This window comes from Hippocampus bargibanti, linkage group LG17, assembly GCF_051943395.1.
Source record: "Hippocampus bargibanti isolate YZ-2025 linkage group LG17, ASM5194339v1, whole genome shotgun sequence".
Classification (NCBI taxonomy): Eukaryota; Metazoa; Chordata; class Actinopteri; order Syngnathiformes; family Syngnathidae; genus Hippocampus; species Hippocampus bargibanti.
The window spans coordinates 16,009,910-16,032,780 of NC_142750.1; the positions used below are offsets into that span (position 1 = coordinate 16,009,910).

Sequence of the window (22,871 nt, forward strand, 5' to 3'; positions counted from 1 at the left end):
ACAGGTGCTGGTCGTCCCGATCAGTGGCAGACTGCCACGTTCGGATTGGCGACCAACGGGTAGCGCTGTCATCTCTGCCTGCAGCCTCGCAGGTGCTGGTCGTTTCAATCAGTGGCAGTCAAAAGGACTCCCGGCACGACCATTCGGCATCGCGTCATTGTATGCACTGTATGCATTGTACAGTGTGTATGCTGTGCATGTGTTTGGCACATGGCAGACTTTTACTCTTGGTTTTTATTTGATACTTTGTATTGTTCTGTTCAGATGATTTTTAACGTTTTAGATTTTGTTCCTGTTGACTTTATTTTAATACAATTTCTCAAATACAACCTGGTCTTCCCTCCTGCCTGCTTCTTGGAATTCACAATTGCCATCACCACCTTGCAAACCGTAACAGCCATGATGGGAAGAAAAGGAGTGTCATCAAAGACCCAATTGTTCACAACAAAGATGTGTGAATTTCATTCCACAGGCATGATCTCACATGGGTTCAGGAACTTCGGGAAACCGTTATCACTTAATAAGTCACTATATCAAAATCATGGCTGTCGTCTGCCCCCCAGGCCTAAAAGGAAAAAGGATCATGTTATCGGAAAGTTCAAAGACTAGAATCTGTGATGGTAAAGCGAGGTGTTATTAGCATGACTATGGGGAATGGTTACATGCTTGAGTTGCAACATTAATACTGAAAGATACATACAGGTAGTAAAAGAGCCTGAGTTGCAGAATGGCCTGCCAGCAGTCCAGATGTGTCTCATATAGACAAATGTGGCACATTATCAGTACAAAATACTGCAATGGAGTTGTACTCGCGCAACAATGGAACAATGAGTGTCCTCAGTTCCCAAATGCTTATTTGAGATTTTTTTTAAGGGAAAGGTGATACAACACGTTTAGCGTGCTCCTGTTCCAACTTTTGGGGAATGTGTTTCAGACATCAAATTCAAAATGAGTATTTGCAGTTAATTTTTATTTAAGTTTTACACAACTTCATTGGAATCAGGGTTTGAACTCAATTTCATAAAAAAATAAAATAACATCAATTCACAATGGCGGCATGATACTTAAACATTCATATTTTGTACTATTTAATGCTATATATAAAGCTTTCAGAATGTTGTGATTAAAAAGTTCTTTCTTTTTCCATACCGCTTTATCCTCACTCGGGTCATGGGTGTGCTGGAGGTTTTCCCAGCTGTCTTTGGGCACCCTGAACAGGTTGTCAGCCAATCGCAGGGAACACAGAAACGAACAACTAAACACAGTCACAGCTAGGTACAACTTGGAGTATTCAATCAGCCCACCATGCATGGTTTAGTAATGTGGGAGGAAACTCAAGGACCCGGAGGAAACCCACACAGGCCCAGGGAGAACATATAAACTCCATAAAGGGAGTCCGTAGCGGGGATTGAACCCCCGACCTCTGCATTCTCAAGTCTGCTTGCACTTGACTACTGGGCTGCTGATCAAAATGTGATTTCCTTACATCATGAAAATTTAATACCAGTGTCTGAAACTCATGACGAAAAGTTAGCAGACACCAAGGCAGACAACTCTAAAAAGTTGCCTGCACGGCCATAAAGTTGCCTGCCCGATTTTTCACAACTTCAAACACAATAAGACGACTATTCGCAAAAAAAACAATTGTTGCAAAGTATTAAGTATAACAGAACAACACTTTAAAAACGTAGAACAGAACAACACTTTAAAATTAAGTAATTGATGTACCTCCCACAAATGCTCCCTTGCTTAATTTTGTCATAAATATCCTTTGCTGATGATTTTGCTCCAGTTGTCGTTTGTCCATACACTTCCCGGCAGGTTGCACAGTGCACCGTCTGCTGCAAGCCACGTAAACTTCTCTTTCCACAATGCTCTAAATGTACGTTCACGTTTTGGAGCGTCATAAATTTTGTTAGCTTTTTGAGTCTCTCTTCTGGGATGAGGTTTTGGCTTGATTCCTAACCACTTATACATTTTTCTTGTGTTCTCTGTGCGTCTACTTTTGAAAATGATATGCAAATGCTCGCGGAAGCACGAAGTTATTCGATGCAGGCTTCTGGTTGGCTGCTGAGTATGTCAATTGCAAACCGAAATTAAAAATTGCCAAACTAACCGAAATTCCGAAATTTCAAACCCAATAGCCCAGCCCCCAAACATGCAACTCACAAGCACTGGACGTTACACTACCCTCCCCTTTATGAAACCCTCGCCCCTAGGGGTCAACAAAAAAATCCTCCAGCCGTAGCTGTTGTGGCCCTTGTGTCCGTCTCTGCCGTCGACCTGGCTCTGAGTCAATTCTGCCTCGCGCTGGTTGACCCGGGTCACGACTGATGGAAGGCGGATCCCCAGCATGGAAGTTCCGCCCCTCGCGCCGCACGTCACAATCTCGCTTTCGACGCGCACCGGCTTTCTGCAACCGACCCCATCGTCTGTGGGAAAAGTCCAGCCCCGGCTGGTACCCTGAGCAGCCCGGAGGTCTCCCAAACGCCTGAAGTGGTGCGTGTGACTGGTCTTGAAGTCTCTTTCCGGCCATTTTGTTGTTTTATAGTTGTTGGTGCTTGGGACGTCCAGGGGTGTGGTATTAAAATCAAGAAGAATATGTTTTTCTAATGTATCACTTAAATTTGCATATAGTCTCAATAGATAGCTTGGCAGACGGCTGCAGAAGTTGGGCGTCAGTCGTGAATGACTATGTGCCCTGCCGGCAGTAAAAGACAATCTTCCTGTGTTCGAGCCTTGTTCACATTGTCGGACTGAATATCTCTGACATAATCTCAACAATAAACTGGACTGGACTACAAACACGGATGATCTAATCAAAAAGGGACAGAGTCGCCTCTTCCTACTCAGGAACTCGGGTCTTTTGGGGTTCAGTGGTCAGTCCTGAAGACTTTCTATGACTCTGTGGGTGCTTCAGCCATACACTATGGAATTGTCTGATGGTCAGGCAGTATCACTACCTGGGACAAGAAAAGATTGTATCGCCTGGTCAAGAGGGCTAGTTCTGTCCTGGGCTGCTCGCTGGACTCTCTGGAGGAGGTGGGCAAGCTGAACTAAAAGCTATGATGACAGGCCCTGCCACCCCCTCTTGCCCACCCTGACAACACTGGGTAGGTCCTTCAGCCAGAGACATCAGAGACTGTAAATAGCACAGCCACCTTATGTTGATGCAATACAGCTACATATATCAATGTGCGTTCTCTTTATACTTGCACTATGTACAGTTTTTGATGAAACATTTTTGCAGTTACAGTAAACACCTCAGTAAATAAATGTCACCCCATTTCCCACTTCAACTTCTTTAAAAACAAAGAAATAAAGTGCACTTGAAACTGAAATAACAGCAGGAGTGAGGACTCTGAATGGGTACATTCAAAGTCCTCACGTCTGTGGTGAATTTGGTTAAATACCGTTTTACTTTTTGTGGTGTGAACGTTTTCCTCTCATTAACCACACACACACACACACACACACACACACACACACACACACACACACACACACACGCACACATAAACACACACACAGTGAGTAAAAAGTGTGTATATCCAAGTGAAATGAAAATACACACCAAAAATCATTTTGGGTGAATTTGTGATGGCCTTTCTGAAACTTTAACAGATCCATATATAGACCCTCTAGAACAGGGGTCAGGAACCACTTTAACAAAATATCAGAATCGATGAAAAGGTTTCTTCAGCCGTCAGCAAACTTTGCTGACGAAGTTTCTTGGATAAGAAGCGAAACGTCCGACTTGTGAGGATCTCGGCCAAAAGGTCCTCACTTGTCAAAAATGTCCTCACTACGTGCGGTATAAAATGTTAGTGGTTCTCACAAGGCTAGTCATACAAACTCACACACACGCGCGCACACATGCATGCACGCACACACACACACACACACACACAAACACACACACACACACACACACCGCTCACACACAGGGTCTCCTCCTAATCCTCAACCTATTTTGGCCATTTGTCAGTGGTTTTGAATGGGTATTTCGAGGTCCAATCGGATTTGAGGGCTGGCCAACATTTCAATACATGCCCACCTCTCATAACTCCCTTTTGACTTAAACTGAAGCAACAGGGTAGTTTAGGGCTCTTTTGCGTCACATATCCGAAGCATTAGCCTCAGCCAATAGCAGGTGAGTGATTCATACTGTAAATAACAATAATGCCTTATTGTAGTCATTGCATTCGATATGTAAATGTGTACTTTTATTGGAAAATGTCCTCATAATTTGAAAAAGCAGTTTACATCCACACACATTTAGATGGTTGTGGATTGGGTGTATGTTTTTTACAAGTTTTAATTGTATATTTTAACAAGGTATTACTGTGGAGTTGGGGGGGTTCTGGCGCTGTATTACTAAAATGTCGAAATATAGTAAAAATAAATCTTAGTTTATTTTGATTTTCCAATAATTTGCGTGATGTATTATTTTTACAAATATTTTAAGACACTCACAATCAACCTGGTGTGATTATGGCTTTGCAACGTTGTTCTTGTTTGGACCTAACAATAAAAGGACCACGGATGGCTTTTACATTGAACGTCTGATCCTGTTTTTCCATCCCACGCATCAGCTCACTGCTGTAACTGTGTCAGTGTCTGACTCAAGACTCATGTTTGGGGGAAATAATTTCAAAGACGGTAACATTTTCTTCCAACTACGGTACTAAATTTCACACGTGATGACTCATTTAATTCTCGGATCCGGCTTCCTTCGCGAACGCCAAAAGCGGTGCGAGCCGGTTTATTGCTTCTCAACTGGAACAAACCTGTTTCGTAGACGTCAACTGACGCAGACCTCGTTTTGCGTGGATAAGTCCTTGTACACGTTTACGTAATTGCATCCGCCATCTTAAATGTGGCAACTCTGCCCATAAACGATATGCAAGTCAGTCGACTAAACTTTAATTAAGGGAAAAAGTGTACAGTTAATGGCTGTCTTTCTACCACGCCCGCCCGCACGCACACGCACGCACGCACGCACACGCACGCACACGCACGCACACACACACGCACATTTTAAAAGAATTTTATCGTGTCACAAAATGTCAATTGGGTATAAATATGACAGAAGAAGTAGGATTATACCATATGAGAGTAGGAAAATGTAAAAAGTAGTTAAGCAACCAACACCATTTAGAGTAGGTCGGAGCAATTTCAATAACTTTTGTTGGGCGTCTAATCCAAAAATTACATTTGAATGGGCAAATACAATAAAACCTCTCAAAGTGTCAATATTAAGAGAATATTTTTCTTTAGCAGTTTCTGGCTTTTATCTATAACTAAATTCATATTTTTTATTTTGTCTTAGAAGGTCTGTTGTATGATCCAAAAGAGGACAATTTTGTATTTTTTTTCAAATTGTTGTTCTGTATGTATTCCCGAAGAACTCTAGCATCACTCCAAATGAGTTTAATAAATCAGACCTCGATTGCACTGCACTCTATTCCCAATCCCAAAATGCTTTGGGCTGGTTAGTATTGTAATGCCCCTCGGCGTTATAAAGGATGCGCACAATCGCTGGCAAAGCTGGTCAGGCTTTTGTTAAGCAAATGTTGCAGTTAGCACAATCATACTGGAGTTGTTGTTATGCCACAACTCACGCGCAGTCATGCATGCTCTCTCTCGGACTACTCGTTGTCGGGTCCTCCCTTCTCTCCGTGATGTCATGCTCCCCCGATTAGCCCAGCCCCCAAACATGCACCTCACAAGCACTGGACGTTACACTACCCTCCCCTTTATGAAACCCTCGCCCCGAGGGGTCAACAAAAAAAATCCTCCAGCCATAGCTGTTGTGGCCCTTGTGTCCTTGTGGTCGACCTGGCTCTGAGTCAATTCTGCCTCGCGCTGGTTGACCCGGGACACGACTGGTGGAAGGCGGATCCCCAGCACGGAAGTTCTGCCCCTCGCGTCACAATCTCGCTTTCGACACGCACTGGCTTTCTGCAACCGACCCCGCCGTCTGTGGGAAAACTCCATCGCCGGCTGGTCCCCCGAGCAGCCCGGAGGTCTCCCAAATGCCTGAAGTGGTGCGTGCGACTCGGCTTGAAGTGTCTTGCCGGCCGCACACTCCTCACAGCGCCGGCAGAAGTCATCCACGTCGTGTCGATGGTGTCCCCAGTAGAACACTTGGCGGAGCTGTCGGAGGGTCTTTGCACGGCTATGGTGTCCTAAGCCAGTGCCCTTATGACATGCTCTCAGCACAGTCTCTCGAAGAGCTTTTGGCACGACCACCTGCCACCTCTCTTCCCCAGCAGCAGGTTCTCTCGAAGCATGCTGCAGCACAGCATCCTTTATGCGTAGCACAGCAAACCTGCTCCAAAGGCCTTTGGAAGCAGCAGAGAGTCCCATCACGTCTTTCCACGGTGGCCTCCTGCCACTCTGGACCCACCACCGCACCGGGTTGAGCTCGTGGTCTTCTTCTTGCTTTGTAGCCCACTCTGCAGTGTCCACAGCCTCCAAGGTGCAGCATGTTGGCCCAGAGGCAGCCGCTTCTCCATGGATCTCCACCTCTCTTGATGTTATTGCTCCCTCTGGTGGGCATTCCATCACCGGGCGAGTGACCTCTACCCGATCTTCCGACAAGGGCAGAGCGGACAGCACTGCTGAAGCGTCTGCTGTGTTGATGGCCACCCCTGGGGTACCCTGTCGAGATGCCGTGATCAGCTGGACATGCTGGCCACCTGGCAGGGTGAGCACCCCAGCCCCCAAGTCCACCACACATTTTGTGTGCTTTTAAAAAGTCCCGTCCGAGTATACACTCATGTCAGCTACCCAAGCTGAGTGGGTTGTTGAGGAACCCCCCAGGGCAAAAACAAATGTCCCTTTGCCCTTCATCTTGGCCGTTTCACCAGTCACTGTCCTCAGTTTTGTGCGTGTCGACTTTAAGACGGTTCTTGCTGGAACAACGTCAGGCCTCACGATCGTGACTGAGGACCCAGTGTCCACCAAGGCTGTCCAGGGCTCAGTAGCAGCAGACAGGACGTAGCCTCCTCAGTCAGTGTCACGGTTTGCAAGGTGGTGATGGCAGATGTGGATCCCAAAAAGCAGGCAGGAGGGAGCAGCAGGTTGTGTTTGAGAAATTCTATTAAAATAAAGTCAACTGGAACAAAATCTAATACATCAAAGTCAATCAAACAGAAAAAAATACAAAGTATCAAATAAAGACCAAGAGTAAAAGTCTGCCAAGATTAAACAAACACATGCACAGCATACAATGCATACACAGTGCATACAATTGCATACAACAAACAAAACAAACAATGACCCGACACCAGATGGTTGTGCCAGGAGTCCTTTTAAGTGTCACTAATTGTAACGACCAGCACCTGCGAGGCAGAGGCAGGGCTGACAGCGCTACCCGGTGGTCGCCAATCCGAACGTGGCAGTCCGCCAAGGCTCGGGACGACCAGCACCTGTGCATGTGCAGGCGGGACCGACAGCGTCACCCGTTGGTCGCCAACCAGATCATGACAGTCAGTAAAAGCGCTAACTGCACCGCCTTCATCTTGTCCGGCCAGTTTGATGCGTGGGCCACCAATTCGAACTGTGCCAAATACGCCTCCCAAGTTCCCTTCCTGGAGAATTTTGGCGCCTTTATGGAGGGCCACGCGAGACCAAGGGCGTCGCCATTAATGCTCTCATCGCTCCTCGCGGCGATGGCTGCACTTGTCGTAATGGCAGGCTCGTGCCCATTCTGGTGCGGATTGCCAGCGTAAAGACGATCGCGCTCCACGCCACTTGACTCCGACACGTCAATTCCGCATGGCAAGGCCTCCCCCTTTACCTTCTGCCGGGTAGCGTCGTCACGGAACATCCTCCCTCAAAAGTTGGATGAGCGACGGGGTGAATCAGGAGCATCTGACACTAATGTAATGCCCCTCGGCGTGATAAAGGATGCACACAATCGCTGGCACAGCTGGTCAGGATTTTATTAAGCAAACGTTGCAGTTAGTGCAATCATACTGGAGTTGTTATGCCACAACTCACGCGCAGTCATGCATGCTCTCTCTCGGACTACTCGTTGTCCGGTCCTCCCTTCTCTCCGTGATGTCATGCTCCCCGACTAGCCCAGCCCCCACACATGCAACTCACAAGCACTGGACGTTACAGTATGTACAGTACTTGGCTGAAAAAGAAATATTTTGTTGAAAATGGGTTGAGACCACTGGACAAGTGCACAGAAATATAAATCTTTATGCAAGTCGTGGGAAATGTCACTTGTAAAACATCCTCGGTGTATTATTACAGCTTAGTGGTTGTTCTTTTTTGGTGCACATTCGTTGTACGACCAGTGCACCCTCGTTCAACTTCTGCGTTGAATTATTTTACCCGGAAAAATTGAGTTTGATATGGATGATATTTCAATGTGCTATCGGAAAAAGAACAAACGCCTCAAATTGATGTTCCCGTGCAGGAGCGACTACGCGCCAAGGTTCGTTGTCCGTGTACGCGTTTTGTTATATGGTTCAGTTCTTCAGCATAAAAGCACAAAGAGGCCAAGTTTTTCTATCACGAAGTACTGCACATGGACAATCGCGTGAATAAGCCATTTTAAAGTACAACCGACGTCTCCGGACAATTTGTGTCCATGATTTGTAAAATGGCTTCAAATGACTTCTACTGAGTGTATTTTACAAAGATTCCACCGCATATCGCAATATTTTACGTTTTAAGACTCACACGGAATATTCATGAAGTCTTGTTTTTGAGTTGGTGACGAGTCCCTACGTGACGTAAAAAAGACGCATTGTAGCGGTCCTTCCATCACGTCAATGTATTTTGCTGTACTTGTTTTGTCTGGGGACCTCGTGTTCCACCCAAAAGCTGCCAGAAGGCCAGAAGAGGGCGTTCAAGCGCCATATAAGGAATTTATCAGCCTGTTGTAAACGGAGGTGGCCACAGGATGTTGCCATTTTGTGCCTCTTTTTTTGGGTGATGGATTTTCCCCCAATGTTGCCTCAAAATGGCACAAATAACTTATTTAATCGATTGCAAACATGTATGCTTTCCTCTTCAGAACTACATTTGTATTTGAATCATATTCATAATTGGATGTGTAACAAGAAAGCATATTCTCCGAATCTGAAGCCATTGTTTTGATTCACTAGGAATGCAAGACGTCTTGGCGTGACGTCACGAACTGGGGGCGGGACTTTCTGAAAATGCCCAATTTGCAGCTCAATTTTTTTGCAGATTTTGGACACTTTAAGTCATTTTTATTGGTGTTTTGCATTTGACTAAAATATCATACTGCGTGTTTTGGGTATTTTAGATGTTATAAAACGTTTTTCTGGTGTCAGTTAAAAAAACAAAAAAGTGACGTCGGTTGTCCTTTAAAGGAGACACTAATCTGCATCTCACTGCTACGTACCTATATCGAATATTTGTTTCAAATGAAATCGAATATTTTACCACCAGTACACAACTGTACACCATATTCAAAAGAACCCAATATCAGTCTGATAAGACCAGTTAAAATTATTGGAATTGTTTTGCCCCCTCACATAACGGCCCGGTTGTTGCGTGCATCTCTAAATTGCACGCAACCGCGTTCTGAGCTCTGCGCGTTCATGACGGACAAGTTTGCGCGTCCGCGTTTGAATACCAGCTTGAGCCGGTAAAGAGCTGTCAAAACAGGCAGGAGTACATTGCCAGACCGGCTACAAGAAGTGCGGATGAGAAGATGCCGCCGTTTCCGCCGCCACATTTGTCATTTAAACCAAAACGTTAGCGACTGTCCGTGTCTCAGCCGTGACACAAGTAACCTAATGCAATGGGATGTTCCGTGGGCAGCCTCGTGTACGATTCCTCACGATCAAGTAGAGCAGTAAAGCAATGAGGAAGAATTTGTGTTAGTTTGCACGAGCTTGCAACGCTTCCTCTGTTCAAGTGCTACTCTCCCACAGTTACCGCTTTGCAGGTAAGTAAGTTATCTTCGCGACCGCCGTGGACAGACGCTGTGTGACCTCGGTTGGTTCCTCTAGCTCCGCGGGTTGCTTTGTGACTGCTTTCGTGTGGGATGCGCTTTGTCTGTTACATAGGTTCAACGTATAGAACAGGGCACAGTAACACAGCGGTGCCTGCATCGTGGTGCACATTTAAGTGAATTGTAGATGTAAAATGGAGGTAAAAATCGGAATGTCAGCCACCGGATACAAACAGCACAGGACAGTAAGTGCTGCGGGCAGTTTCGAGTCATCTTGTACCCTGCTTTGCCGCCCCTGGGATGCCGCACACTTGGATCACCATCCCTTCTGCACTGCAGATGTCTCGAACCACATAGCACGCATTGATTTAATGGCCGCATTTGCAATATATAAAGACCGAAAAATTAAAGAAAAAAATATTCATCGTGTGGAAGCGCAGTATGCGTACAACTCCCACCACGACACCCACTATGTGCCAAGTTGAATGCATCACAAATGTGTGTATGCGTGTACGTGTGTATGCGTGTATACGTGTAAGCGTGTACGTATGTATGAGTGTACGTGTGTATGTATGTATGTATGTATGTATGTATGTATGTATGTATGTATGTATGTATGTATGTATGTATGTATGTATGTATGTATGTATGTATGTATGTCCATACGTACGTACGTACATACATACATACATACATACATACATACATACATACATACATACATACATACATACATACATACATACATACATGCATACATGCATACATACATACATACATACATACATACGGATGTTAGGGCGGGTTCGGATGGATGGATGGAAGGGTGGGTAGGTAGGTAGGTAGGTAGGTAGGTAGGTAGGTAGGTAGGTAGGTAGGTAGGTAGGCAGCTTTCTGTACTTTGACATAATCTCACTGAGATTGAACTCTGGATGACTCAATATTATTTGGGGACATTTTTGCAGCATAGGTTAATGAGGTGCTGTTGAGCACGGGAGACATACATTTAGAGCCATTTTCATGCATATTCCAACAATGTGGTCCTGTATTTTGCCAGTCTGCTTTGGTGCCGCAGGATTTTCTTGTGCAACCCTTGAAGGATATATGTACTGTAAATGGCTAGATTTTTATAAAAATGAATTAACAGTCCAATAATCAAAGCTGATCCCCAATTGGTGTTTAGCAGATGTTCCACTGGTTAATCAAAACTCACTTATATGTTGTGCCATGATGGTCTTATGTCAAACCAAAGAAAGAAACTAAATTGGGTTTCTTCCGTGACACTCTGATGAAGGCGGAAGTGCACGCCACAACATGTCAGGTAATTAAACAACCTAAAAACCGTTGTCTGTAATAAAATAATCCATTACAAATTAGATAATAAGAAGACAGTATAAACCTAACGCAACTACTACATGTCAGTTGGGTTTTGTTTCTTGTTTTCACAGACACATTATTGTCTATTCTTGGCAAGCCTTGGTTAGATTTGAATTTGTATTTAAATTTCCACACAACACGAATTATTCACACTTGTGCTCCAATGAATCATGGCACCCCTAATAACTTCAGTGACTGACAGGTATGTATTTACCATGTCATGGTACATTTGAATGACCGTGACTTTCCCAAAACATCACATCAAATGTACGTGAAATAGTCATGTATCACAAAATAACATTTGCTATGGCTAGAATAGGATAGTATGGAAATTCTTAATTGTCATCCATCCATCCATTATCCGTACAGCTTAATTCTTACTATGGTCGCGGGGCGCTGGCCCGAGGAGAACATGCAAACGCCACACAGGGAGGCTTGAACTCGCGACCTCTGCACCGTGAAAACTGGCGTGCTAACCACTTGACTCGCGGGCTGCCCACTTTATTGTCATTGTCGGAAAAAAAAGGTCCACAACTCCAGAAAAAGAGGGAGACACAATCGTAGAAAATTAAACACTGAACCAAAATGTACAACCCATGCATTGTATAAAATGGCAAACAGATGGTTCAACCGTAGTGACAGAAAACAATGACATACTCCACCATTGAAAACCCACCTAATCAAAATCTGTTACAGGTACTTTATTGTGCTAATGTATTCTGTTCTTGTCGCAGTCATGAAGGCTTCCATTTCACGTGGTTGCCTGGGTCCGAATGTCTACACGGAGGTTCCTGAAGGTGGCTGGGCCTGGGTTGTAGCTGCCACATTCTTCATTGTGGAGATCTGCTCCTATGGGGCTATTAAGAGCCTGGGGATCTTTCTCCAGGATTTGATGGAGGAGTTTGAGGAGAGTAACAGTCGGGTTTCATGGGTCATCTCCATCTGCGTCTTCATCTTCACTTTTACCGGTGAGGGTGTATGTTTGGTTGCTTTCTTCTTCTATTCACGCTTTCATACACCAAATAGGATAACCTGTAACCACTGTCCCTGAAAGGGTTAAACCAGGGGTCGGGAACCTTTTTGACTAAGAAAGATAAAAGTAAAATATTTAGAAATGTTTTTCAGTGAGAGACACATACACACGCGCGCGCGCACGTGCGTGTGCGCGCACGCACACACACACACATACGATTTCAACAAAATGTCAGAATATATTATTTAAAATAACTTTGTGATAATACTCACCATTAATATGAATAGTTTTCTGTTCCTCATGATTGGTTAAAAAAAATCCAGCCGAACGATCAGAATGAAAGTCAACAAAGTCCATAGGCGAAGCTACTGCTAGCTAGGCTGCACACTGCTCATGAGCTTGCACGCTTGCTTTCTGCTGTCTCACAGAAGTATATTGATGCTAACGTTAGCATGGGGCTTGTCAAAGTGCCACTGATATTCAACTGTTTCATTCATGGTATTGTTTCATTGCAAATTAGAATCACGGCACAACTTTTTCTCTCCACGAAGGCGAATCCTTCCATCCATTTAAGTGTATGATACTCGACTAGTCTTTTTTTTTACTCTTCAGGCTTATTTAAAAGGGGCGTTTACCTGTTTCAACATCAACGGCCATAGGTCAGTATCTTCCAAACAAAATTGCGCTTTCCGCCAACTGCCGCCCAAACAGGAAATGAACAGCGAAAAAGCGGGAATATGTACAGTACAGTATTTAGTTTTACCGGCGAGCCAGATTCAATCATCAAAAGAGCCATATATGGCTTGCGAGCCATAGGTTCCCGACACCTGGGTTAAACAGTATTCATCCAAAACCCAAAAGCCTGTTTAGGGTGTGTATCATGAGTGTTTATAAATATCTACAAATGTCCCCGAAAGGGTAAAAATGTTCATTGCTATCATTTTCTGGTGTGTATTATGTATTAAGGATACCCATTGAAAATGATTACATTTAGTTGAATTAAGGAACTAAACTTACCGCTGAGCATTACATGTGTTTCATGGAGCAGAACATATGATGACTTGCTATCTTCAATATTGCAACAGAGCAAAAAGTCAAAACCTCAGTGGCATGTTATGAATAACATTAATTGCAAGGTACATTTGCATCCAAACTACGCTGCAGGATTCTGTGAAGGCTTCAGTTGAACGACCAAAACTCATCAGCCTAACAAGGGCAGATGTGATAAATCTCACGCAAACCAGAATTGTGTTGGAATGTGTATATTTTCTTCCTAATGCAACCGAATGACTCATGACATGATTTGTACTGATCTTTTTTATGTCATGTTTTATTTAAAACAATGGCAGGCTGTAATAAACACAATCAGAATGTTTTAATACAAGAAAGAAACAGACATTTATGAAAATGGAATGAGTATGAGTATTTTGTGCTTCATGATTTGATACTGGTTGAGTGCTGAGCACGCTGCCCTCACAGTGCAGAGGCTCAATCCCAGCTCATGTGTGGAGTTTCATGTTATACCGGTGCTTGCGTGGGTTTTCCCGGGTTCTCCGGTGTCCTCCCACATTTCAAAAACATGCATGGCAGGCTGATTGAACACTCCAAATTGTGCCTAGGTGGGAGTGTGAGTGTGGATGGTTGTTTGTTTCTGTGTGCACTGCGATTGGCTGGCAACAGGTTCAGCTGTCACCGCCTACTGCTCGATGACAGCTGTGATAGGCTCGATTCAGCCCGTGACCCTTGTGAAGATAAAGAAGTTCAAAAAATGGATTATTTACCTTTGGAGATCTTTGTGGTGATCTTTATCAGCCACGATTAAGGTATTTCTTCCCCGCAGCTCCACTGTCCACCATGTTGAGTAACCGCTTTGGCCATCGCATCATCGTAATGATGGGGGGTGTCCTCGTCAGCTTGGGTACCATCACTTCCGCATTCACCAACTCCATCAACGAGATGTACATCACCATTGGCATAGTCACAGGTAATTTTTACAACCCTCATATGCTCTTCTGTCCTGTCGCTTGGTGACATTTACAGGGTCATACCGTTTTGCAGACATGTTTCGTCTGACACCTAATTTATATTGAACCAAAGGGGCTTCTCGCAGTGTCAACAGCCAAATCCATTTCTTCGAGAACTGTCCAATGAAGGTGTACTTCACTGTCTATAAAACTGTCTGTAAAAGACAGACTCAAGTTCTGCTGCAAATTATTATGTTTTCAGACATAGTACTGTACATTGACTGCATGACAGTAATAGATTCTGAATTCCTTTTTTAGATGATGAGTTAATTCAGGTAATGAGATCTGTATGTGGCCTTTTTTGGGACAGAAAGCACTGCTAGCTCTCCCACCCTGACTGCCGTGTCTCCCTTTTAACTGACCACATCTAACTTGACAATCCCTTTTCTCTTCTCTCCCCGTCTCTTTTTTTTTGTCTTTACATGCTTTTGTCTTTCAGCTGCTGTAGTAAAGCTGAACCCTCCCAAGCACCCCGCCAGCTCTGACACAGAAGTGACCTGACACCCTGACCTTTGACCCAACTCCGTAGCCATGCTGTATTCCTACCATGCAGGCCAGAGGCTGTCATGTCCCCTTTTCTTGTCTCCTCTTTGTTTACAGGCTTTGGCTACTGCCTTACCTTCCTCCCCACCGTCACAATTCTTGCCCAGTACTTCTCCAGGCGTCGGGCTCTCGTCACGTCTGCTGCTTCTTCTGGGGAATCTTTCGCCATCTTTGCATTTGCCCCAGGTGAGGATTCACTCGGTCATAAACTTTCAGAAGACAGAAACAATTGTCTCAAAAATATTGACATTTACTGAATGTACAGTGTTCATTCTCAAATCCAATTGCGACTCTGACCACAAACAGTGCAACCGTTTTCGCCTCATAACTCATTCACTGCCAGACATGTCCAAAAATGTGCCCACTCCAGTGCCAGGGTTTTTGTCATTGTGATAAAGATTAGACAAAATAAGAAGTTATCATATTTAAAAGTTTCATGCTGTTATATGCTTAGTCAACACGTGAAACTAAATACACAATTGAAGCACAGACAACCGGCGGTCGATCAGGGCAACAGACACAGCAAGTTAAACTGTCAGCTTCATCTAGATCTGGCCTTGCACAGAATTTAGTACTTGGGATACTCCTTCATCACCTAAGTTATTTATGACTTGAACATCCTGCACAGGAAGAGCTCATTAGCCAGGTTACAAATTTATCAGCTCAGGGAAAAGACAATGTTTTATTGCTTACAGCTGTTGGGGGCTCAGAACGTTCCAGGGGTGTGGTATTCCAATCAAGAAAACTATGTTTTACTAATGTATCACTTAAATTTGCATCTACTCTCAATAAACAGCTTGGCATGAATGGCTGTGTCTCCTGTAGGCAGTAGGGACAATCTTTCTGGGTTTGAGTCTTCGTCCACGGTGTCTGTATACAGCGTTAGATAACGTAGACTCTCTTATTTCATCAGAGAAAAGAGTTACTTCCTAAATTTGGGTCTGGAGTTATAAGAACTAGAAATGAGGATGGCTGTGCAAAATACAATGCAGTACATACAGCTTGGTTTATATTGCACTTTAATAATAATAATAATAATAATAATAATAATAATAATAATAATAATAATAATAATAATAATAATAATGATGAGAAGGTTTCTTCAGCCGTCATCTGTACTTTTTTGAAGGTGTCGGACGTTTCGCCTCCTATCCAAGAGGCTTCGTCAGCGAACTAAAGTCTTACTGGTCGTATCGGCCCTATTTATAGATCCCTAATGTCCAGACATGGCGGCGCCGGACACCGCTATGATAGGTCCCTACTCTCAGGGTGGGGGGAGCAGAGGACCACTCCCTGTGGCCCCGCTGATTGGATTGGATTGGATTGGATTGGATTGGATTGGATTGGATAGGATATGCCTTTATTAGTCTCACAGTGGAGAAATTTGGATTGTTCCTACATTCCTGACTAACAACTGGCCTGTCTGCCCCACTCCCTCCGGTATCACCTCATCAGCATTACTAATGTTGCCTCAGCTGTGTTGCCTAAGCAGGCTATTGTATGAACGATCCAAATTGAACTTCACCCCACCAGACCGGTTTAATGAAGGATTTAGTTGTTTTATGAGAATCGCTTCTTTTACTTCCCTTTCAAACCATCTATGTTCTTTCGCTAAGATTTTAACCTCATTGTCGTCAAATGAGTGGTTGCTAGCTTTTAGGTGCAAATGTACTGCCGATTGAGGCCCACTAGTATTATCCCTGCGATGTTGATAAAGTCTTTTTTGAGAATTTGTTGAGTCTCCCCAATGTACTGCTCTTTACAATTTTCATTCTTACAATGTATTGAATAAACTACATTACTTTCTTTTTCATTTGGCAACCTATCTTTTGGATGCACTAATTTTTGCCTTATCGTGTTTATCGGTTTGAAATAAGTAGGAATTTTGTGTTGCCAAAGGACGCTGTAGTTTTTCAGAAACTCCTGCAATGCAAGAAACTGCTACTCCTCTCCTTTTTGTATCTTCAGAATTTTTGGTTTCATTCCCTATTCTTGCTTTCTGATATTTGTTGAATGACCACTGAGGGTACCCACAGTTAGTGAGTGCTCTCCTGATATGTTTGGACTCCTTTTCTCTACCTTCAATGCTTGTTGGTATTAGTTTAGCCCTATCCTGGAGGGTTCTGATAACTCCTAGTTTGTGTTGTAAAGGGTGGTTAGAATCAAAAAGTAAGTATTGGTCAGTGTGCGTAGCCTTCCTAAAGACTTCTGTTTTGAGCGCTCTGTCCTCTTTTATAATTACTTTACAATCCAAGAAGGCTAGTTGGTTCTCTTGAATGTCCTCACGAGTAAATTTAATGTTGATGTCTACCGAGTTGAGGTGATCTGTGAAGGATTGAATTTCTTTCAAAAAAGTACAGATGACGGCTGAAGAAACCTTCTCATCGATGGACCACTCCTGTACGACTGAGAGCTTACACAGACGTAATAATAATAATAATAATAATAATAATAATAATAATAATAATAATAATAATAATAATATTTTAAAACTCTCAAGGCCATTTTACAGTCACAGGATCAGTTTTTCTGTGGGTGAGCAGTGGCAGCCACACTCAACCCCAAAGTAACTCAAATAGATAGAAAGCTAGCTTACTAGCTAATAAATACAGTCGCTAATAGATAACTACCGAGCCAGCTAGATAGAAAAATGACAGCTAGCTAGATAGTTAGACAGCTAATAGATAGCAAATAGATAGCTAGGTAGCAAGCTTGATAGCTAGCTAGACTTGATTCGGGAATTGAAAATAGAAAGTCGAGCGCCATTACCAAATTTGTTCCGGTTTTGTTTTTTTTATACTTGGGTGCCCGTAAACTGCCTTTGGCAATGCTTTTCCCTTCCACAGGGGGCAGCATTTCCCTTTTCGTCCATGTTAGCGCTTTGTTCCAGCTTCAGCTGTTGTTAAAGTGCTATTTCAAACACTTTGTATTGTATTTTGTATACCAGACCCCATTTCAAGCTCATATAACTCCAGACCCATATAACTTAACTCTAAGAAGAGAGTCTAAGGTTTCTTACGCCGTATTGATGGTTTATGTAGTCCTAAAAGTCAATATTGTGTGGGTCCTAGAATTTGAGTGACAATGACAAAAACCTTGGCACTGGAGTAGACACCGACACTGAGTTCATGACTGTCTTTCCATACTTATTTGTCATGTCTTTTTCTATGATACAAGTGCAGCGTCGTGTTCTAGGGCAGACAAATTCCTTGCGATTTTCTACCTACTTGGCATAGAAAGTTCATTAGAATTCAGATTCTGAAAGCATCCTTGTGCAAAGCAGAACACTTTGAATGACAACAAAAATGAAAATTTACCAAAAGCTGAAGCTGGGACAAAGCGCTAACATGGAAAAAAGGGTGAGTAAGAAATTAATCTTATCTGGTTGTCTTCATGCAAATAATAATAATAATACATTTCATTTATAAGCGCATTTCAAAACTCTCAAGGACGCTTAACAGTCAGGATATTTTTTCTGCGGGTGAGCAGCGGCAGCCACATGCGCCAGCGTTCACTCAACCCATAACGTAAAAAAACAAAAAACAAAATAAATAATATGACAACACAAAGACACAGAGAGTCATTCATTCTTTTAATGGTCCTTCCAACACAGGCGTGTTGTTAAGCGTTGGAGTAAAAGGTCACATTTTTAAGTACACACCCATCCACGGAGCTCCACCGATAAACACATTGCATGCAAGCACATTGACAATATGATTGAAATGGCCACCCTCAATGAAAATTAAAATAAACAGCTTCTATACGTCTGTAATCATATTATTCAGGAGATCTTAACCAAATATGTCTCCATTCTCGCAAAAATAAAACAAAAACAATATTAATGTGTCGTCACAATGAGACAATGAGGACAATGAGGAAGACGTGACATCTAAGGAAGTGACGTATAAGGTAGCAGAGGGTGATGCATTCAGATGCACTCAGTTTGGTTGACAACCAAATTTCGGTTGTATACCGGGGCATAAAAAATATGACACTTTTGGTTGAAAACCGAATGGGATGAGAACCGAGACGTTCGAAAACCGAGGTTTGACTGTACTTCGCAACAGTGTTTTTTTTTTTTTTTTTTTGCGATTAGTCATCTTATTGTGTTTCAAATCGTGAAAAATGGAGTAGGCAACTTTATGGCCGGGCAGGCAACTTTTCAGATTTGTCTGCCAGGATGTCAGCTAACTTTTTGTCATGAGTTTCAGACACTGCTATAACACAGTGCTCTCATTAATGAGAGAATGAAGAGTGACCTCCTAGGCCGGTGATATGTCCACTTTCCAAGATCTCACGTGTCGCCCTTGTAAACTTTGCTGTGTCATTGTTTTTCATGTTCACTGACTATCTTGCCCTGAAGGGAAAACAAAGACCAAATAATGACTTTGGACTGACTACAATCATAACACACCCATCCTAACCAAAAATGTCTATTTATCAGATGTAAAACCTCAGTATGAATGCTTGACTCAATAGTCAAGCACAAAACTCAAAACTTGTTTTGTGTCCCCACAGCCTTCACAAAGCTGAAGCAGCACATCGGATGGCGACACTGTCTCATTGTGCTTGGGGTTTTTCAATCTTGTATTATTGCTTGTGGCCTTCTTCTTCGTCCAATCATCATTCGGCCCGAGCTTGAAAAGGAAGACAATGAAATAGTAGAGCAACTCCCTCTGGAACACCTGCAGGATGTTTATGAGCTGGAAAATGAACAAACCAGAACCTCCATCAGTTCAGGAACTTCCCAGAGTTCAGAGGACTCTGGCGTCACTTCCCTTTCTGCCTCAAATGTGGATTTGGGGATAGCAGGAGGAGAAATCAAGGCAGAGTGGGAGCTGCAGGGCCAAGAGGAGCGGGATTTGTCATCATCCACACCTCCCTCCCCAATCAAGGTGTATTCTGAGCCGAACATATCAGGTCCTCCCGTTTCAACCCAATCCAAACTGTTGGATTTCTCTGTCCTGAAAGACGGTGCCTTCATTTGCTACTCGCTCTTCGGCCTCTTCGCCACACTGGGCTTTTTTGCCCCTCAGCTCTACATCGTCGAACTGAGTAAAAGCCATGGCGTGGAGCCCAGCATGGCGTCCTATATGCTCTCTGTCATGGCAGTGGCCGAGATCTTTGGCCGTCTGTCCATCGGCTTATTGCTGAACAAAGTCCCTTGCAGAAAGACCCTAGTGTTGCTCTGGTGTGTTGTTTTTTTGTGTCTGGTGCTGGTGGCCTTCACCGTCGTACGAGACTTCTGGGGCCTGGTCGTCTGCTGTGCCATCTACGGCTACTTCCTTGGCACCGTGGGCTCCACGCACATTCCCATGCTGGCAGAGGAGGATGTGGTGGGCATTGATAAAATGGCCACATCTGTGGGAGTCTACATTTTTATTCAGAGCTTTGCTGGACTTGCCGGACCACCTCTAGCAGGTAGAACATTGTTTGGCTTTGTCACATTGTCCTGGCTGTATTTCCATCCTAAAATGTTGTTACCTTTCTCTCCAGGTGTATTGGTGGACATCACAGATAATTATGGTGCTGCTTTTTACTCCTGTGCCGTCGGGATGGGGCTCAGTGCCGTCTGTCTAGCTCTGGTTGGTCCAGTCAAGTCTGGCATGTGCCAGAACCGGAAAGGTGGACCAGTGGATGACGGAGACAAAACTTTCCAGGACAACGACCTGCCAGACTTTTTGGAGGTGGATATGGCAGTAGAGGAAAGCCCCATGAAAAAGTATATGTCTGGAGATGACACTGGTTTAATTTGAGACTGGAAGAGGCCCAGCAGATGAAAAAGAAACAACAAAACGACACTGGAGGAAACCAACAAATTTCCATCTATTGACAGCTGCTGCTCATTTTGCAATCTCAGGTGTCACTCAATCTGACAAGCTTGAAGCTCAACTCTAAAGGAGACCAAAGACAGCCATGAAGGAGCATGTGGTTTCAAGTCTACACACGGTCTGCTCATAAAGACTTAAACACCAGATCCATTCCATTTTATTTGCACTTTCCGCATTGAGGTCTAGAGCTACACTCCTCACTCATGAAGAGACCACATTAATCCCCACATGAGCAAGCATAGCAAGAGAAATTGTGCAGTGCACGCAAGATCCCTACTTGGGTTAAGACATGCAACCTGTCTGCATGTCCGTGATCATCAAGATTGAGATGTCTGTGCAGAATAAGACCGAAACATAAAAAAAAGTGCATCAGGTCGTGTGCAATTTTCGTGATCTGAGTGCATGCAATGACAATATAAAAACAAAAGTCATCTGAAATGTCGTCGATACACACAGCTCGTCTGACTTCTCTGAGTTCAACTATATTTCGCGTATTCAAGTCACAGCAATTATTTGCAGTCATCAACTGAATCAGGGAGCTCCTACTCATCTTGGAACTAGTCTTATAGTGTCTCGAAGGCAGCGAATGTTCATTTCAAGATTTTGCACAAGTTTAATTCTTGTTTTCACTCTAATACATTGATTTTTATATTTTGTCACTCTGCTCATATTCATTGCCATTCAAATGACCTTGTTACACAACAGCATACATGTTGGAGAAGCGATAATGATCTGAAATATCAGTGTTCGGAATACAGCGGACCTCTGCATACTCACAGACTTAATTTTTTTGTTTTGTTTTTCAGTATTTAAAAAAAACCTTTTTTTGTGAGAGGCAACCTCTTGTTTACGTACAGAAAGCTTGTCGGTTGTTTATCTCCACTTGTCAACAATTTTGCATGTTTAATTGTTTTTTTTCTTTAATAATTTCAAAAATATTTCAATGTCTGTCATTTATACACAAATATTCACTATGGTTGGACTGATCCGATTTTTCCTGTACAAATAGTGGATGTCCAACGTCATGTAGACCTAAAATGCATCGATACACATTGAACGAGGTAGACATGTCTTCCTTTTTGCAAAATGTTTGAAGGAAATGTTTGTAAGGATAGACATGATGCTCCTCCATTCTCATGACAGTGCACACCCTTACCTGAAGTTGAATTCCCTCAACCTTTCCATAGTTGCTGTTTACCTTTTATTTATACTGTTTCGAATTATCATTTGTTTATTGTCAATACCAGTTGTTTTTTGAAACAAACATTTGCTAGCCAGCTTTGTATTGATTGCATAGTTTTTGGGGTTTTTTTTAATAAAAAAAAGTTGAGAGTTTTGTAGATGGAGTGTGTTGTTGTTTTTTTTTTTTTTTTTTAGATGATTTATTCTTGTAAAAGCATGGGTATCTGCATGTACCTATTTGGTATTGGCCTTTTATTCACACCTCTCTGAGTCTCCGTCAGTTGACTCATCTTTCCGAGACGCCTTGATCTTAGCCTCCAACCGTCTTTTCCATGGTGGATAACGAATCTTGAAAAAACTTTCAGGTGGTACTTCACATAGTCATTGTAATCGGTTTCTTGGTTGCCCAGTTTTCATTCTTGCCATGATCTTATCTCTCAGGTCAGTTGCTGCCTCGCTCAGCATTTCATTCATTGGGGCTGGCCTCCCTATCTCTCGTCTAACCTCTTCCTCTGATGTGGCAGCCTGGGGCCCTTCACCTCGGAATTTGTGTTGTACCTCATCAATCTCAAGTTGTGATAGCAATTGCCGTTTGTAGATATTGGAACACTAAGCAAGACCTTAACTCATTCACTGCCAGACGATGTGCAAAAATGTGTGCCCTCCAGTGCCAGGATTTTTGGCATCATCACTGGAATTCAGGGCAGGACCCACAGAATATTGAGTTTTAAGACTACATAAACGTTCAATGCAGTGTTTAAGACTCTCTTCTTATGAAATGATAGTTTTCTGCCCAATCATGCTTTGAAGGTAAATTCCCGTACACAAATGATTCCGAACAGTATCCACAATGTGAAAACTTTGTGTCTAGTTGTTTCGTGGTCAACCGTGACTATGGGATTCGAAGTAACCATTGAGCCTCCATTCTCTGCATGTAACCCCTCTGACTAGGGTTGCTCGAGTAGTAGCATTCCAACAGAGCCATGTTATCG

The 22,871-nt window shown here is 43.3% G+C and overlaps 1 protein-coding gene across 2 annotated transcripts; it reads left to right on the forward strand.

Annotated features, from left to right (window-relative positions):
- The first annotated feature begins 4,011 nt into the window (after window positions 1–4,011).
- Window positions 4,012–22,037, forward strand: slc16a6b (solute carrier family 16 member 6b). Of its 2 annotated transcripts, none has more exons than XM_089018919.1 (6): window positions 4,012–4,153; window positions 12,061–12,294; window positions 14,140–14,283; window positions 14,924–15,052; window positions 19,385–20,287; window positions 20,363–22,037. In XM_089018919.1, exons 2-6 carry the CDS (start codon window positions 12,063–12,065, stop codon window positions 20,620–20,622), a joined length of 1,668 nt encoding a protein of 555 aa, XP_088875045.1. In that variant the 5' UTR covers window positions 4,012–4,153; window positions 12,061–12,062; the 3' UTR covers window positions 20,623–22,037. The 2 variants fall into 2 exon arrangements, with proteins under 2 accessions (XP_088875045.1, XP_088875044.1); XM_089018918.1 differs by lacking the exon at window positions 4,012–4,153 and adding an exon at window positions 9,631–9,943.
- Window positions 22,038–22,871: the final 834 nt, after the last annotated feature.

Excerpts from the sequence above, each read along its gene's own strand:
- slc16a6b (XM_089018919.1), top strand. The coding sequence starts at position 12,063 with ATGAAGGCTTCCATTTCACGTGGTTGCCTGGGTCCGAATGTCTACACG. Across the intron at positions 12,295-14,139 it reads CTTCATCTTCACTTTTACCG|CTCCACTGTCCACCATGTTG; the intron begins GTGAGGGTGTAT and ends TCTTCCCCGCAG. Across the intron at positions 15,053-19,384 it reads CATCTTTGCATTTGCCCCAG|CCTTCACAAAGCTGAAGCAG; the intron begins GTGAGGATTCAC and ends GTGTCCCCACAG.